This window comes from Fonsecaea nubica (assembly GCF_001646965.1).
Source record: "Fonsecaea nubica strain CBS 269.64 chromosome Unknown Scaff61, whole genome shotgun sequence".
Lineage (NCBI taxonomy): Eukaryota > Fungi > Ascomycota > Eurotiomycetes > Chaetothyriales > Herpotrichiellaceae > Fonsecaea > Fonsecaea nubica.
In genome coordinates, this window is record NW_019173734.1 from 136,909 (window position 1) to 152,883 (window position 15,975).

General features: G+C 52.2%; 6 protein-coding genes across 6 annotated transcripts; 2 read left to right on the top strand and 4 right to left on the bottom strand.

Annotated features, from left to right (window-relative positions):
- Positions 1 to 769: 769 nt before the first annotated feature.
- AYO20_08124 (hypothetical protein) lies at positions 770 to 3,410 on the bottom strand (the record flags this gene model as incomplete). Its single annotated transcript, XM_022646405.1, has 4 exons — positions 770 to 1,032; positions 1,089 to 2,939; positions 2,988 to 3,269; positions 3,323 to 3,410. The coding sequence occupies 4 exons, from the start codon at positions 3,408 to 3,410 to the stop codon at positions 770 to 772; spliced, it is 2,484 nt and encodes an 827-aa protein (XP_022497661.1).
- Positions 3,411 to 4,032: 622 nt separating this feature from the next.
- Positions 4,033 to 5,127, bottom strand: AYO20_08125 (DNA repair protein; the record flags this gene model as incomplete). The annotated part of the gene is made up of 1 exon (XM_022646406.1): positions 4,033 to 5,127. One exon carries the CDS (start codon positions 5,125 to 5,127, stop codon positions 4,033 to 4,035), a length of 1,095 nt encoding a protein of 364 aa, XP_022497662.1.
- A 243-nt stretch (positions 5,128 to 5,370) lies between these two features.
- Positions 5,371 to 6,475, top strand: AYO20_08126 (farnesyl pyrophosphate synthase; the record flags this gene model as incomplete). Its single annotated transcript, XM_022646407.1, has 2 exons — positions 5,371 to 5,490; positions 5,552 to 6,475. 2 exons carry the CDS (start codon positions 5,371 to 5,373, stop codon positions 6,473 to 6,475), a joined length of 1,044 nt encoding a protein of 347 aa, XP_022497663.1.
- A 102-nt stretch (positions 6,476 to 6,577) lies between these two features.
- AYO20_08127 (hypothetical protein) lies at positions 6,578 to 8,474 on the bottom strand (the record flags this gene model as incomplete). Its single annotated transcript, XM_022646408.1, has 2 exons — positions 6,578 to 8,094; positions 8,276 to 8,474. The coding sequence occupies 2 exons, from the start codon at positions 8,472 to 8,474 to the stop codon at positions 6,578 to 6,580; spliced, it is 1,716 nt and encodes a 571-aa protein (XP_022497664.1).
- Positions 8,475 to 9,647: 1,173 nt separating this feature from the next.
- AYO20_08128 (glycogen [starch] synthase) lies at positions 9,648 to 12,113 on the top strand (the record flags this gene model as incomplete). The annotated part of the gene is made up of 7 exons (XM_022646409.1): positions 9,648 to 9,726; positions 9,779 to 9,876; positions 9,923 to 10,198; positions 10,249 to 11,313; positions 11,365 to 11,433; positions 11,529 to 11,953; positions 12,005 to 12,113. 7 exons carry the CDS (start codon positions 9,648 to 9,650, stop codon positions 12,111 to 12,113), a joined length of 2,121 nt encoding a protein of 706 aa, XP_022497665.1.
- Positions 12,114 to 13,225: 1,112 nt separating this feature from the next.
- Positions 13,226 to 15,722, bottom strand: AYO20_08129 (hypothetical protein; the record flags this gene model as incomplete). Its single annotated transcript, XM_022646410.1, has 8 exons — positions 13,226 to 13,777; positions 13,825 to 13,847; positions 13,931 to 14,306; positions 14,395 to 14,449; positions 14,511 to 14,613; positions 14,668 to 15,046; positions 15,206 to 15,493; positions 15,561 to 15,722. The coding sequence occupies 8 exons, from the start codon at positions 15,720 to 15,722 to the stop codon at positions 13,226 to 13,228; spliced, it is 1,938 nt and encodes a 645-aa protein (XP_022497666.1).
- Positions 15,723 to 15,975: the final 253 nt, after the last annotated feature.

Sequence of the window (15,975 nt, forward strand, 5' to 3'; positions counted from 1 at the left end):
GACACGACGGGACTAACTGACGAGCACAGCCAGCAACGCAAAGGTTCTAACTTCAAGTTGTATCAGCACGAGAGAGCGGCGAGACTGAGGTGCAAGTTCCATCATAGCGGTAACAGGACTCTCTCCGCCACAGCACTGTTCGATCTCAAGACCAGACAGATACCATGGGTCTCAGCAGCCCACCAGACTCGATTCTTAGTAGGTACTAGTAACTTCAAGTTCTTGCGACAAGATCTCGCGAGCGTCGCGCCTCTCCCATTCCCTCTGGTCTTTCTTTTCTTCGCATTTCGGTACATGATCTGCTTGACAAGGAAGGATTCGAAGAGGATACTACATAGTACTAAGTAAGTACTCCTGAGGAGGGATGCTGTCAACGAAAAACTGCTGCTCTTGACGGCCATCAAGTTCAAGTTGCTGGGAGAAAATCGGACGGAGTCCTGGATTACTACTTACTACTAGTTAGTAGGAGTACTAGTAGTTGCTCACGTTGCGACGAGGCTTGCAACACCCAATCCCCTAGGGTCCTCCTCCAGCAGAGTAACACAAGAGGAGATCCGAGATAACCGACAGAAGCGAGATCGGTGTGAAACAAGGCAAGAGGAACTAGAATTCATCCACCCCACCATATCACAGTCCAACTTGGAGCCCCATACTTACTGATCATCAGCACGCGCAGGCAAGAACACTTGAGAGGAGTTGTGGCAGGTTTCATTATCTTCAAAATGGATACAGATCACAAGTCTCCATGATCGCCGTCATCATATCAACATCAACTTCTCGAAAACACCTTCACAGCGCCATCTCCACCACAGCTGATGACCCATCTTCCATCAGGACTCCACACGACACCACATACTCCTTCCCCTCTCATAATGCGATGGCTCGAGATCTCTTGTGTACAGCTGCGTTTCTCGAGTGACCAAAACCGTAAACTTGCATCGTGACCCCCTGATACCAATTCTTTGCCGTCCGGACTTAATGACAAGGAAGAAATCGCCGATGGATGTGCGAGCATGGTGTATGTGCATTGCCCTGGGAGAAGAGAAGTCAGCTTCGTGGGGGTCATTCAGTGCAAAAAGATAACGTACCACTGTTTGCATCAAAGAAACGAATATACCGATCCTCATAACCAGCAATCACGACCCCTTCAACACCGCCTTCTGAACCGGTTGCGCCGTGGACCACGTCTTCTTCACCCATCGATCCACGTCGACCAGGTGCGACCGAGTCCCTTGTGTCGAAGCCCGCGCTGCTGGCAACAACTGCGTTGATGCCCGTGTTTGGCGTACCATCGTAAGTCTCTTGGCTGGCCATTCCGACAATCTCTTCCCCTGTCCGCGTGTCAAACACGAGGACACTCGCGTCCGTATAACCAACAACAAAATTTTCACCATGCGCGCCCAATGGCGAAATTGATGTAGGCGCCGGTTTATCTGCCCGTTCTATGCGATGCACCAAACTGTAGTTGAAAGGAGTCGTGCTGGCGATACTCGGTTGAGGTGAGCTGGGGAAATTCGAGCCGGCAGATATCGAGTTGGCTCTTCTACTCCCTCTGGCCGATCGACTACTGGCTTGCGGCGAGGTCAATTGTGGCGGAGTACTGACAGCCCAGATCAGAATGGTGCCGTCGGCGCCACCAGCCACGAGGAGGACACGATCCGGTCCACCGAACTGTGAGCATCGATCCCCGAGAATTGTGCCTGTTGACCCCGGGAGACAGCATAATGCCCAGACGGCATCTTTGTGGCCTTCCAAGGTGGCCTTTGCATCGACTCGACCACGTTCCCAGACCTTGACGGTGGCATCTTCGCCACCAGAGAAGATCCAACCATCTCCGACTGCCCGGCCACCGCTGGAGAAATTCGGTGAAGCTGGACATGCCGCCAACGAACAGACGGCTCCGATATGTCCTCGGTGGGTGAAATGAGCAATTCTGTCCAAATCATCCCCAAGAGAAACGTTGTGGCCATAAGACGCCGGAATGTGCCATCTCTTGACTCCACCATCGTCGCTGGCCGTGCAGAATTCGGGTTCAGATGGGCTGCCGCCGCCCGTGAAAATGACGGAGCGCACGACATCCAGATGGCCCCTCATAGCAAACCTAACTTTGAACTGTGAGGCATCTGACTTGACTGCTAATTCACGCGCATCATTGCTGCCTTCGCTCCGTCGTCTTGCCCCCGAGCTCTTTCGACGATAGGAACCTGGTGCTCGGGGTGGAGACTTGGAAGGAATCATGTTGGCGCTGGGGAAAATTTCGGTGTCTGGTCTGTGTGGCGAAGCTACTTCAGACGTCTTTTCGGAAGGGGCTGGTCCATCATCGAAATCCCACGCGTCGGCCATTTCTTGCTTCGGTTCGTCCATTGCCCGTATCTCTACTGGCTCTTTCAAAGGAATTTCTTGTCCATAGGCGTCGAAACTGTGCGTTATCGACTCCACTTGATCCTCGATGACCGGAATTTGCTCATTGTAGAAGTTTTTCCTGGGGTCCACCACGGGAACAGATTGGATGATATGTTCAGGTAATCTCCTGTCAGCTGTACCGGGCTGGAGTTCTGAAGTGTTGATCTGCGTACTCGTCCGGCTCAGCGGCGAAGGTTCGGCGAACTGCGTCGGTGGTTGAGAAGCGTTTTCTCGGACCATGGCCACGTTGCGATGCTGCTGTTTGACTTGTTGTAACTGTAGATATGCTTCTTGGAGCTCTTGTTGCGTAGGTTGCCGGCCTTGGAAGACATGGTTGCCGTTGGTCGAGGTCGCAAGGTCGTTTACATCAGGAGGTACGTGGGCTGTAGGTAGGACGTGGTACGTGATTTCTGACGAACATTTTGAGAGGAAGCTTCTGGACTTGTCACGTTCTTTTTCTTGTCGGATTCCCTGACCTAGTGGGTTCTCAGGATCAATTTCGGCGTCGAACTGGCTGATTCCTTTGACGTGCAAATCTGCGTTGAGTTAATAACAGTAGACAGAACATGCGCCAGATAGCATACCGTTGTTGATGGCCTTTAATTCTTCCCGTGCCAGTTCTTTGGCATCCTTGGAATGGTCGACTGTTTCACCTTTCGCAGCATGTTTGACCTTCTCGCGCTCTTTTTTAAGTGCTGATTCCAGCAATTTAACATGTCGTTCCAGGGAAACCCGCATGCCTTTGCTCGTTCTGGTCTCTCCTTCGAGTATGGCTATCCTGTTCTTCATCTCTTCGCGTTCGATTTCCCAGGCATTTCGGTCTCGTTCATGGCGGTGCCATTCTGTCTGTAAAAATCGCATAACACCTGGTCGCAGCTGTCAGCACTTGACCCAGGCTCGTCGAGACAAAGTTATCTACCTTGTAGCGTGTACGCTTGAACACCGTTCGCTTCTCCGCCGGCCATTCCTCCTACGCCGCCCCCTCCAGCCCCGGGCTGCCACGCCATTATGCGCTTTCTGGCGCTCGGATGCGTGTGCCTCTCTCATCTAGCCATGTTGGTGGACTGTGAGATTGGGAAAGGGTCACGCTAGCTTCGGTCGGGATAATTTCAGTCGATGCGGAGAACTCGTGGTGGTAAAGGGGACGAGAAATCTGTGATGCAGACGCTGAGGGACGCGGACGAAAACAGACTCGGTAGGAATGGAAAAGGGTGGACGGCTGGCAGGGTGAAGGACAGTCGAGCTGGTTGATGGTTCAGGTTGTCTCCTGGTGGTTAGAAGCGCGAGCAGCAGTTGCAGCAACTTCCCTCCCCGGGTTTGGGAACGGCTTGCAGCCAGCCCCGACCTAGCGCCAACGCGGCGGTTGACTGCGACTAAAGAAAACTTCCACCTATCATCGCTTGCTCCTCACTACTGCCAAATATCAGTACCAGCCAGGGCTTACAGTTTGCCTCTGCGAATCCCTTCGCTCGGTTTTCCAGAAATAGACTCACTCGAGGAAGAGATATGTTCTCAGGGCGCCATTTTACTAGGCCTTGAAAATACAAAGGCATATAGATCAAATTATTGCACATCTCTCGTCGAGTCTTCGAATTTCATTTACTAAGGGGTATCATATTTATTGCTATCTTACAACTCCAGTTCTTCGACTTCCAGTCCGCATGTCATGCATGTCTTGACAGGGAATCCAGTCTCCGGATTGTCAATCGGTCGACCGAATTCGTGAACGTGTTTGCCACCGCTCATGTCGTCCCCAAAATTTCCTCCACCGCCGCCTTTCTTGCTCCTCTGATATGCCTCGACTCTTGTCCTCTTCTTCAAGTCAGCCAGCTTTGACTTGAACTTGTTCTCTTTCCTTCTCTTCTTCTCCGTCTCCCTCTTCTCAAACTCTGCATCCAAAGCTTCTGCAGAACCCCATCTCTTGTCCGAAAATGCGTATTCCTCCACCTGACAGCGCAGATACAAAAACATATTGTGCCATGTAGATTTGTGAGGGTTAGGTCTTTCGAGATGCGGGAGAAGGGCTTCGTCTTTCAACTCTGGATCTGTAAGAAGATAATCCTCTTTCGCCTCCGTTTTGGTGAGCAGGCTGTATTTCTCTGGGAACTTCTCCTTGCAAGCGTTGCATACAGCAAGATGGAAGACATCGAGCCATTTCCAGTCCACCTCCAGAGTTCCGCATTCTCGACATGACCTTGTAGTCTGGTCAGGGATTGCACTGATACCTGGTTCGAAAGGTCCCGCCTGTCGATTCCGTAGCGACTTCAGCAGCTGTTGTCTTTCCCATTCCTTTTGAGTCATATGTGAGGGCTTTTGATCCTTTTCATCGGCGTGCATCGCCTTGTTGTACGGATCATCTTCTGCAGTCAAAAACCCACCCTTTGTGTCTGCCATCTTACTGAAATCATAGTCGACGTACTTGGCAAAGTTGCGCGCAGGTTGGATGGCCTCGAGAGGACGATTGTCGACCTCGTTTCTGGCATCGCGGCTTGTGGGAGGTACAGAACTCTGAGCGAAAGTGGCAAAGGAGCGCTTCTGGCCTGCGCTGGTAGGAGCATCTGATCGATTAAGACTCGCTGTGGCTGCGGCCTCCGCCTCTCGTTGTTCACGCAACGCCTTTGCTTTCAGGCGATTTATCTCTAGGCGCCTCACTTGTTCTGGGGTCAGCGGGGACTTTGGCCCGGCCGCAGCCTGGGGTGTGGGAGTCGAGGGCCGCGAAGCCATGAGTGCGACGAGGGTGAGATGTGAACACCAGAATAAAAAATGGATGACTGGGAATATACGAGTATCACCTAGGCTGACTTGCGGGGAGACTGCGCTTCCTGTTCCTGACGAGCCACAACTTGGCGGCGCCACTCGGTGAAGTCGCCTCCGTTCTCGCCAGGGCCGCTTCTCCAAAAAGTTCTTTGTTCCCCCTCCTCCCACCGACTTGTCGATCAAACCAAAAAATCAAGTCGGCCGCTCAAAATGGCGACGAAGACAACGCGAGCAGAGTTCGAAAAGGTCTTTCCCTCGCTGGTCGAGGATCTGCTGGGGGAATGTCGCAAGTTCAATCTTCCAGCAAATGCTTTGCAATGGTTCGAAAAGGTACCTACCTACACCGAATTCCTCGCATTGGCGCGCTCTCAGGGCTAATTCCTCCTACCAGTCTCTCAATGTGAACACCCCCACGGGGAAGCTGAACAGAGGCATGTCAGTACCAGACACTGCCATCCAGCTCCTCGGGAGGCCCTTGTCCCCTCAGGAATTCAAAGACCTCGCAACCCTGGGATGGCTCACCGAGTTGCTGCAAGCATTCTTCCTCGTGAGCGACGATATCATGGACGCCAGCATAACCCGTCGCGGAGAACCGTGCTGGTACCGCCATCCAGGGGTGGGAATGATCGCCATCAACGATGCCTTCATGCTCGAGTCCTCTATCTACCTCATTCTGAAGAAACACTTCCGCAGCCACGCCGCCTATATTGACCTGGTCGAGCTCTTTCACGAAGTCACTTGGCAGACGGAATTGGGCCAGTTGTGCGATCTGATCACTGCACCAGAAGACCAGGTTGATCTGAGTAACTTCTCCATGACCAAGTACACCTTCATCGTCATCTACAAGACCGCGTACTACTCCTTCTACCTCCCCGTGGCTTTGGCCCTGCACTACCTTGGTCTCGCCACTCCCAAGAACTTGAAACAAGCACACGACATTCTCATCCCACTAGGCGAATACTTCCAAGTCCAAGACGACTATCTGGACGCGTTTGGGGATCCCTCGGTCATCGGCAAGATTGGCACAGACATCAAGGATAACAAGTGTGGGTGGTTGGTCAATCAAGCACTGCTGATCTGCACACCGGAGCAAAGAAAGCTGCTGGACGAGAATTATGGGCAGAAGGATGATGCAAAGGAGGCAAAGGTGAAGGAGTTGTACAACGAGCTACAACTAGAGAAGAGATATCAAGACTACGAGGAGAAGCGTGTTGGAGAGCTGCGTGGATTGATCGCGGCCGTGGATGAGAGCGAGGGCCTGAAGAAAGGTGTGTTTGATGCATACCTGGCAAAGATCTATAAGAGGAGCAAATGATTTCGGCGCGTGATGACTCAGAAAGGCTTCGATGGATAGATGGGAGTTCTCGAGACGAAGAGACGCTGGTTAGAAAGTGCAGTCATTAATCGTCCTCCTTCATCACGGATCGATCCACACTTCGTGCTCCATTGATCTAAAGGACATACTTCCATCCCACATCGCCCCTTCACTGGCAGGGAAGTATCCCCTTTCACACCGCTCATACTGCACTTTCGGCCTCGTGCGATAGAATTCGTCGAATCGCGAATCCAACGCGTCGCGGAGGCTGTGCACGCTGCCGGCTGGATGGAGGGCCGACCATGGGTATCGACACTCGTCCATTTGGCAAGTTTTGAGTACCAGGAGAAGAGCATCGAGGCGGGACAAGAGGTGCGATAGTGTGGTGGTGACGTTAATACTCGAGAGGATTTGTTCGGTACTTGCAAGTGATGCGGCAGAAGACGGTCGGTCATTGAATCCTGCAGCAGGCATAGCCAGATTATCAGATCTGGTTCTTTCAACGTAGATATTGTCCATTTGCCACGGATCTTTAGTCATGTCGTACAGCTCATGCTCGTTGCTACACCACACGGTATAGAGTAGATCATAGCCGTCACCAATGACCCGGAGTGCCTTGTAGGTATGATTGGGATAGAGGACGAAGCCGTGTTCTCCCTCCGACATGATGATCCCCCACATTTCTACGTTGACGTGCTCTTGAGGCCATGTTTGCTCCGAATGCAGCGAGTCCAATAGGTGGAACGGTATCACACTGCCATCCAGTTCGTATTGTGCTATCTGTGCATCCGCAACACCTGCGAGACTCAGAAATGTGGGCGCCAGGTCGATGTGCGATGTGACGATTTCCGTAAGGTGGCCCTCCGGCACACCAGGTCCTCGTACGATCAACGGAATATTTATGTCTTCCTCAAATGCACATTGCTTCCCGGGCTGCCTTCGATGTTGTCCGATGCTATAGCCATTGTCAGTCGAGAAGAAAAGATAGGTATTCTGCAACATGTGAGCTCGTTCCAAGCGGTCCACAACGCCACCAATCATTTCGTCCACAGCCTGCAGTGCACGGAGGCGGTTGCGGTACCACTCATCGTTGTAATCGAGGTTCGATTGATTCTGCTTGGCTAAGGTGAGGATCCAGGAAGCACCGCTCGACACATCAGGGTTGAAGTTGGGAGTTCGAGGGACTCTTGTGTCCTGGAAGAGACTTCTGTGGCGCGGGGCAGGTCGAGGCATAGATTGCTCTGCCGTGTTGTTGTTGAAATGGACATTACTGTGCGGAGCTGTTGGCGCGATGGTGAGGAAAAAGGGTCGATCCGCTTCAATTGCATCGTCGAGAAAGCCAAATGCCTTCTGCGCCATCACATCCGTGGAGTATTCACCTTGATAGCTTGTAGGAGGATCCTTGTTCCTTTGAAAAATGGCATTGTAATACTCGTACGTGTAGGGGTCAAGTAGGAAATCGGAACCAGTCCATCCTGCTGCGTGCGGCTTGTCGTAGTTGGACGTGCTCTGAGCATTGAACAGCTTGCCCACATAATAGGTATCATAACCAGCTTCCTGAAGCCAAATAGGCAAGTATGCGTCGTTGAAGCCCTGACTGACAAACTTTGGATATCCACCTGCTTTTGGTGAGTCTTGTGCGCGACGTCAAAGACGAGAATGGACAGTATTGACCCCAGGGAGGATGTAAGTCGGTTACATTGGTGTTATGGGCAGCCTTGCCAGTCCACATGCTGACTCTGGATGGACAACACAAAGCCACTGTGCAGTAATGTCTTCGGAAGGAAGTCCCATGGTCACCCATGTGCTGTTTTAGAAGGGGCATATACGAGAGGGAGCCCATATGGAGGTCTTGGTCATCGGTCAAAATGAAGATGAGGTTCGGCTTTCTGGCAGACTGCGCAATGGGTTGCTGCTTCAAGCTATTAGCAATGCTATCCCACGACGCTAGCATCAAGCACCAGATTAGTGTCCATCGTGAGAAGCTCCTCTCCGCCATGATACTCGGTGTTCACGGACAAAAGGGTTGCTGTCATAGAGGGCAGCGTAACATCTCGTCCGCATCGAACGATCGCTTCAATCCTCCGAGATGTGCTGGGAAACTTGAAGACTGAGGTTCTTTGGGCGGAGATGCAACCGAGAAGGTGAGCGATATGATTGGAGCTATTGTGCCGAGTAGAGCAAATCCGTCAGCATGGCAACACAACCATCTCACATTTTTTCCAAGGTATTGGGGTGTTTGAGAAAGAATGGGCCTCGCAGGCGAGGAGGCGAGACAGAATGCGGGGCAAAAGGCTCCTGCAAGAAGGTTGGGGGGAGCAATTTCCCTCAATGAGAGGCGGCATCGGGGCTGGAGAGTGGATTAGTGGGCATCGAGTGGGTGCCCACAGATGTGGCCAGGGAAGTCAGTGGTACTGCTGGGCCTCGATAGCCCCGGCTTTGGGTCTAACAGCTGGGCTATCTAGGCCTTGCTAGGCCCAATCCGGGAGGCCGTAACCCTAAATGACGTGCAACCCGTCATTGTGCATTTCCCACAGGTGCCAGGTGCGGTCGCCATGCCAAAGAGAGCTTCAACCCACCGTTCAAAAAGTAACAGTCGTATGATTCTCCTCAATGCCGTCATGTTCCTACCATTATCCCATCTCTTGAAAGTGACAAGCAGCATAATTTTCTATCCAACCTTTGTTGTCCTCACATTGGATTTCTATCCCTGCTGTCACCTGGAATAAACTTCAGAAAAGCTGTACTGTTGCTGGAATTTCAGTTTCGATAAAAAGCCACGAACTGGATCTTTTTGCTTCCCTTGTCTTGCAGTGGAGCTTCCCTACCTTCATCCACACACGCCCTGCCCCCAGAGATCGCTTGCTGTGGTGCCATCGTCCCAGCCTGCCTCAATTTCTTTTCAACAGTTGCCTTCGTAACGCCATTCACGAATTGCCATCTCCTGTATTTCTTCTTGCCAGCGGGAATTGTTGACTCGAGCTTATCACTAGAGCTCGGCAACCCCTCACCTTCACCTTTCGACCTCTCACCCTCCTATCGTTAAGCTGTGAATCCTACCTGCAAGCTTCCGCAGGCTGTGGGGTAAGCTCTCGTCTGCATATTCCGGCCAATCGATAAACACCACGGACCTTGCTCTGTCAACAAAGGCACACGAAACAGGACCGGCAACATGAACGGCGAAACGGAAAAGAAGAGGGATATCAAAAACCATCTGCTCTTCGAAGTTGCAACGGAGGTTGCCAATCGAGGTACGATCACCAGTCAATCTGTTTACCTGACGCATGTGCTAATTCAGACCAGTGGGTGGCATCTACTCAGTGCTCAAGTCCAAAGCGCCCGTGACAACAGCAGAATATGGCGACCGGTATACGCTCATCGGTCCTCTCAACAAGAACTCGGTAAGCAGGACGAAAACTGAATGCAGGCATGAGCTAATCGTTGCAGGCCGCAGTTGAAGTTGAAACCCTGGATCCGCCACCGGGCCCTCTTCGAGATACCATTTCATCTATGCAGGAACGCGGGATTGAGCTCATGTACGGCCGTTGGCTTATCGAAGGCGCTCCGAGGGTGCTCCTCATCAATACTGGGACTGGTTACCGGTGGTTGGATGAATGGAAAGGTGACCTGTGGTCCGCCGCTGGGATCCCTTCTCCTGCCGGAGATCATGAGACAAATGAAGCCATCGTGTTTGGATATTTGGTGGCATGGTTTTTGGGTGAAGTAAGTGCTTGAGATGGCGCTGATCTATGCTATCGCTGACGATGATCCAGTTTATCGCTCGCGAGACTGACCGCGCAGTCATTGCCCATTTCCACGAATGGCTCGCCGGGGTCGCCCTACCATTGACCAAGAAACGTCAGATGGACTTGACCACCATCTTCACCACACACGCCACCCTCCTCGGTCGATACCTCTGCGCCGGCTCAGTCGACTTTTACAACAACCTACAATTCTTTGATGTGGATGCAGAGGCAGGAAAACGTGGAATCTACCACCGATACTGCATTGAACGAGCATCGGCTCACTCTGCCGACGTCTTCACGACTGTTTCCCACATCACCGCCTTTGAGAGCGAGCATCTGTTGAAGCGGAAACCTGACGGGGTCCTCCCCAATGGCCTGAATGTTAAGAAATTCTCCGCTGTCCATGAGTTCCAAAACCTCCACTCGGTACAGAAAGAAAAGATCCACGAGTTCGTACGGGGACACTTCTATGGCTGTCTGGACTTTGACCTGGAGAACACGCTTTACTACTTCACTGCGGGTCGATACGAATATCGGAATAAGGGTGTGGATATGTTCATTGAATCGCTGGCGAGACTGAACTATCGCATGCAGAGCGCAGGCAGCAAGACAACAATTGTGGCATTTTTGATCATGCCAGCGCAGACAACATCCCTCTCGGTCGAGTCGCTCAAAGGTCAAGCTGTGACAAAGTCTTTGGCCGACACTGTTTCCAACATTCAGCATGGTATTGGTCGAAGGTTGTTCGAAAGGGCTGTTCACTGGAAGGAGGGAGATCCAATGCCTGACGACAAGGAGCTCATCACTCCAGCTGATCGGGTTTTGCTTAGACGGCGACTCTTTGCCATGAAACGCCACGGTCTTCCGCCCATTGTCACCCACAACATGGTTAATGATTCTGAGGATCCAGTCCTGAATCAACTGCGCCGCGTCCAACTCTTCAATAACACACACGACCGTGTCAAAGTCGTCTTCCATCCAGAGTTCTTGAACTCTGCGAACCCAGTCTTGTCCCTGGACTATGACGACTTTGTTCGAGGTACTCACCTCGGCGTCTTTGCTTCCTATTACGAACCTTGGGGTTATACACCTGTAAGTATTAGCTCATATACTTGTAAGGAATCGACGCTAATTGTTCAACAGGCGGAATGTACAGTCATGGGAGTGCCGTCCATTACCACTAACCTCTCTGGCTTCGGTTGTTATATGGAGGTAAGTGCTCAGGAAAAGTAGGAACATCGTTACAGACTCAACTACTCGAATATGTGGCTCTACTTATCGGCGACTGCGGCTAATATTTGATCCAGGAGCTTATCGAGAACTCCTCGGACTACGGGATCTACATTGTAGATCGTCGTACCAAGGGTGTGGACGAATCAGTCAATCAACTGACCGATTACATGTTCGAATTCGCCAATAAATCCCGGAGGCAACGAATTAATCAGCGAAATCGCACCGAACGCCTCAGCGATCTTCTGGACTGGAAACGAATGGGCATGGAATATGTCAAGGCTCGACAGCTTGCCTTACGCCGCGCATATCCTGCTTCCTTCACGGACGCCGACGAGTTCGATGATATCATCGGCGGCACTGAACAGAAGATCTCTCGACCGCTCTCTGTGCCAGGATCGCCTCGGGATCGAACTGGTATGATGACGCCAGGTGATTTCGCTTCATTGCAAGAGGGCAAAGAGGGTCTAAGCACGGAAGATTACATCGCATGGAGGTTGCCGTAAGTCGGCTGCCTTGATATGTCTTGAACATGGACTAACCAATATCATAGTGAGGAAGAGGAACCTGATGACTACCCGTTCCCACTGACGCTGAAGATGAAGAAGAGCTCTGGGCCCAACTCTCCGGCACCCCTCGTGGGGCCTGTAAACGGCCAGTAACCAACTCTCCCACACTTTGAGGACACAGTAGACAGAATGAAGGGTTGGATACCCAGTCTGATCGACAATAGCACAAGATTTCGGATCAGGTGGAGGAATGAGAGCATCCTTTGGCACGAGGCCTGGAGGATAGCGACGAAAGAGAAGAAAGTTAATAATTTGAGGCCAGGGACATTTGCATTTTTCTGCCGGAAGCGTTATTGAGATGATCGGTCTAATGGAGAGATGACCGTCTACTGTCATCATATACGGTTACTGTCTGCCTCTCTACAACTCTCATCCAGCACTGGGATACTCCATCTTCCTCATAGCAGCCATTCAATCAAGCAATCCATCAGATCATCCGTCCTCCTATCCTTCCATCAAGTCACCCATCCTACTAGCCGTTCATCATCCATCCATCATCTCCTCTATCGGTCCGTCCTGCATCAGATCCTCCATATCACTACCGTCCTGGACATCGATGAGCCAAGTCAACCTCCTCTTTACCTATCCCATCATATCCTCCATCAGTCTACCCATTCTGTTGGAATCGGACCCAACGTACTGCTATCCATCGATCCATCTTGCTGTACACCCTCCAGGTCCATCCATCATTGTCGCCATCGTTCTGTCAACCAGTCCATTGTCGACTCGTCCGTTCCTCTGCTTGTCCATTGTTCCACCTGATATACTCTGCATCGACTCATCGATCCAGTCATCAATCATCCATTTGTCCTTCTATTCCCGTGGTCGTCACCGATCCTTTTGTTCTTCCATACAGCCATTCATCGACCCATCAGTCCATCAACCACTCAGCACCATATCTGTCTATCTGTCTATCTGTCTGTCATCAAGTCATCTATCCTTCTAGCTATACATCCATGTATGCATCCACGGACCAATCACATCACTCCCTCATCAATCGAGTAGCGCTTTAGGTACCATATTCCTCCTCAATATATAGTGCGTCTATGCGACGCCTGAGGTACCTCGATTCGAGCCACCAAACTTATACTTCGGTAACAAACGAGGCACATCATTCCATCCATACCGTACTGCTCATACTACCTCTCTGGGTACAGTCCTCTTACCAATGAACCCTGCCAGGAGTCGCTGCGATATGCAGTTCGTCAGCTCCAGCTCGGAGCGATAGGGTCCCCGGCGGCGAACGAATCGGTGTTCAGCCTCCTGGGAAGGCCAAACGGATTTCCCAGAACTTCAATCGCATGCTGCATGGCCGGTATAGCGGCTGTGCGGATCGGCGGCGGCAACGCACTGGGTTCGCCGGTAATGCCTTGGTATTGCTGGGCTCCTGGGGACCACCCTCGCATGCCTGCCGTGGTGGGTGGACTGGTGGCAGCATCCGCGTGTGGATTTTCGAGTAGATCGTAGATTCCGCTCTTCGGTCGACTGCTGGATTCGGTACTAGCTAGTCGCTGAAGATCCTGGTGCAGCGGGCGGACGATCTGGAGCAACGAGTTTGCCACACGGTCCACAACACTGCAACTGGCGAGCATATTAATGCATTCCTGGGACCCAGAGAGGTAGACCTGAACCCTATCTCTCTGATCGTACAAGAGTCGCTGAGCGGCCGCGAAGAGGAGAACGCTGCATGCGCTAAACGCCTGACCACTGGCAGGATCAAGGGAAAAGAAGGTATTAGCCCTCATCTTTTCTGGTTTCTGCAGATGTTCAGTTCCTTTGGATATCTGGGGCTGGGAAAACTTACACGCAGAGCCAACAGGTGCGACGCTTTTGTTTCGTGTACCCAAGCACGTCGAAGAGATGTACACACAGTTCCGCAGCCTCGACACACTCTCTTTGAATGCTCTCACCCTGCCTGGGCGTTCCATCCAGCGTCCATCGCCTCTGCATTCGACAGTTGGCCATTTCCACCAGCAGTCGTCTCTGGAGCATCATCTTGGCTCCCAGAAACATCACATGAACGAGAATAAGGCTATGACGGTGCGGCTCTGGAAGCCCGGTCCCGTGGCCCGGGGGGACGAGCGCATCCAGTCTCATTGAATCGGGTAGTTTCTCCTGCCACTCACCTAATATCCTTGAATGCTTCTCAACCACGGAAAACACTGCTGAAGTCGGCTTGTCGACATCCAGCATGATCCCTGCCACCATCAAACCAATCGTACATACTTCGGCTTGGATGCGGTTCTCGGTTGTCGGTTGGGCTTCGATAATCTCTTGGCTCGCAAGCTGGCAATGGCTTAGCTATTGATTTTTCTCTCTCTTTCTCTCCATTTCATAAGGAAGATTCCGTCAAAAGTCGCAAAGCCAAACTCACCTCGGCCTCGTCGTGGCTGAGATCGGGCTGGTATCCGAGGGTCGAAGCAAGCCAGCTATACGAGGGTTAGTGTGGACCAGGGGGAAAAAAATACGAGCAACACAGATCTCACTCACCATTCCATAAAGACGAGCGATCGGTAGACTTTCCGGTAGGCGACCCAGGGCAAGATATCTTGCTGCTGCAGACGCGCCCAGCGAGCCAGTCTCAATCCAGAAGCTTCAGCCAATATCAGCCGTCCCAGATCCCGGAAATTCCCGGATTAGACCTTACCGATCGATAAACGAGCGCTCGTGCGCTTGGTCAAAGATGAAACGATGCCGAGACATAGAAGCACTCTCATGCCTCGCAAAAACTGTGACTCGATACAGTCACTCATATAAATCGTGGCGGTCTGGAACAAGGCGTCCAAGACCGGTCCGTCCAACTTGTCGCCATCATAGTGGCTCCCGACCGCGGCCACGGCGCAGAGTTCGCATAGGGTCGCATTGTCGACGGCTTCGTGGGTTCGGTATACCCTGGTCAGGAGGTCGTCCATCTCTTGTTTTTCGTAGATATAGAATAATGTATAGGTGCTGCTAAAGAATGCTCTGATGCCGTACTGTATCAGGTGTTCCGGTGGCAGGTCATGGACCGTGTAGACGCGTGCAGCCTGATGATAGATTAGCGCGCCGGACCTGGACAAAAATTTCAGCTTCAAGGACAGCCTTTGTTGCTCACAGCCTGCACCTCTGACCATAAAAAGAGAAACACCCTGTCCCAGAGGCCCCAGAGAGAAACCCCTTGTGGACGAAGGCACATTCCCGCTTACCGGAGCATTGAATTCCCCCTCCCTCTCCCGCGCCTGCGTCCATTCAGCCAACCCCTCACTGCCCAGAGATTGAGGTGGGTTAGTCCTCATCCTCCTCAGCAGGTCGTACGCCTCCTCCTCGGATCGCTGTGTCAGAACGTTGATAATGTTTTCGACCTTCCGGACTCGCTCTTGCAGAGCGTCCGTCTCGTTCGCCCTCAGCTTGCCTCTCCGACGGTCGACATCGGAGTAGACACATAGCGTTCCTCGCGCTACGCAGGCTGAGCAGGTGGGATGGGCGTTGTCACACTTGAAAAGCAGGGGTCAACGGTTCATCTCCTTTTTTTTTTCCCTTTCATCAACAGGTTGGACAAACCTTGGAGCGCTTGGCACGGCACGGCTGGCATGCCTGAGTGACATATTTTCTGGCCTCGGGCGACGTGACGTCCCCGGAGCCCGAAGGCTGAGCGACTGAGGGCTGCGACGATGTCGATGCTTCGGAGACGTTGGAGGGGGACAGGCCGGTCCTCTGTGACATAGTGGTAACGTATACTGGAGGCGCTCTGGACGACGCGTAGCCAGGGGGTTTGTTTTTTTTTTTTTTGGAGGGGGGAGGTGAGGGTTGTTTGGGATAGAGAAATTGAACACGGACCTGACCCGACAAGGGCCGTGGCACCACCTCTTCTCAAGGAATTGGAATTACTAGGCCGTCACACTGTAGTCAAGGTTTGGCCCGTACCCATTCCGCAAGAGAAGCAGTCCATCCCTGCCCGGCATCAGGTCCACTGGCC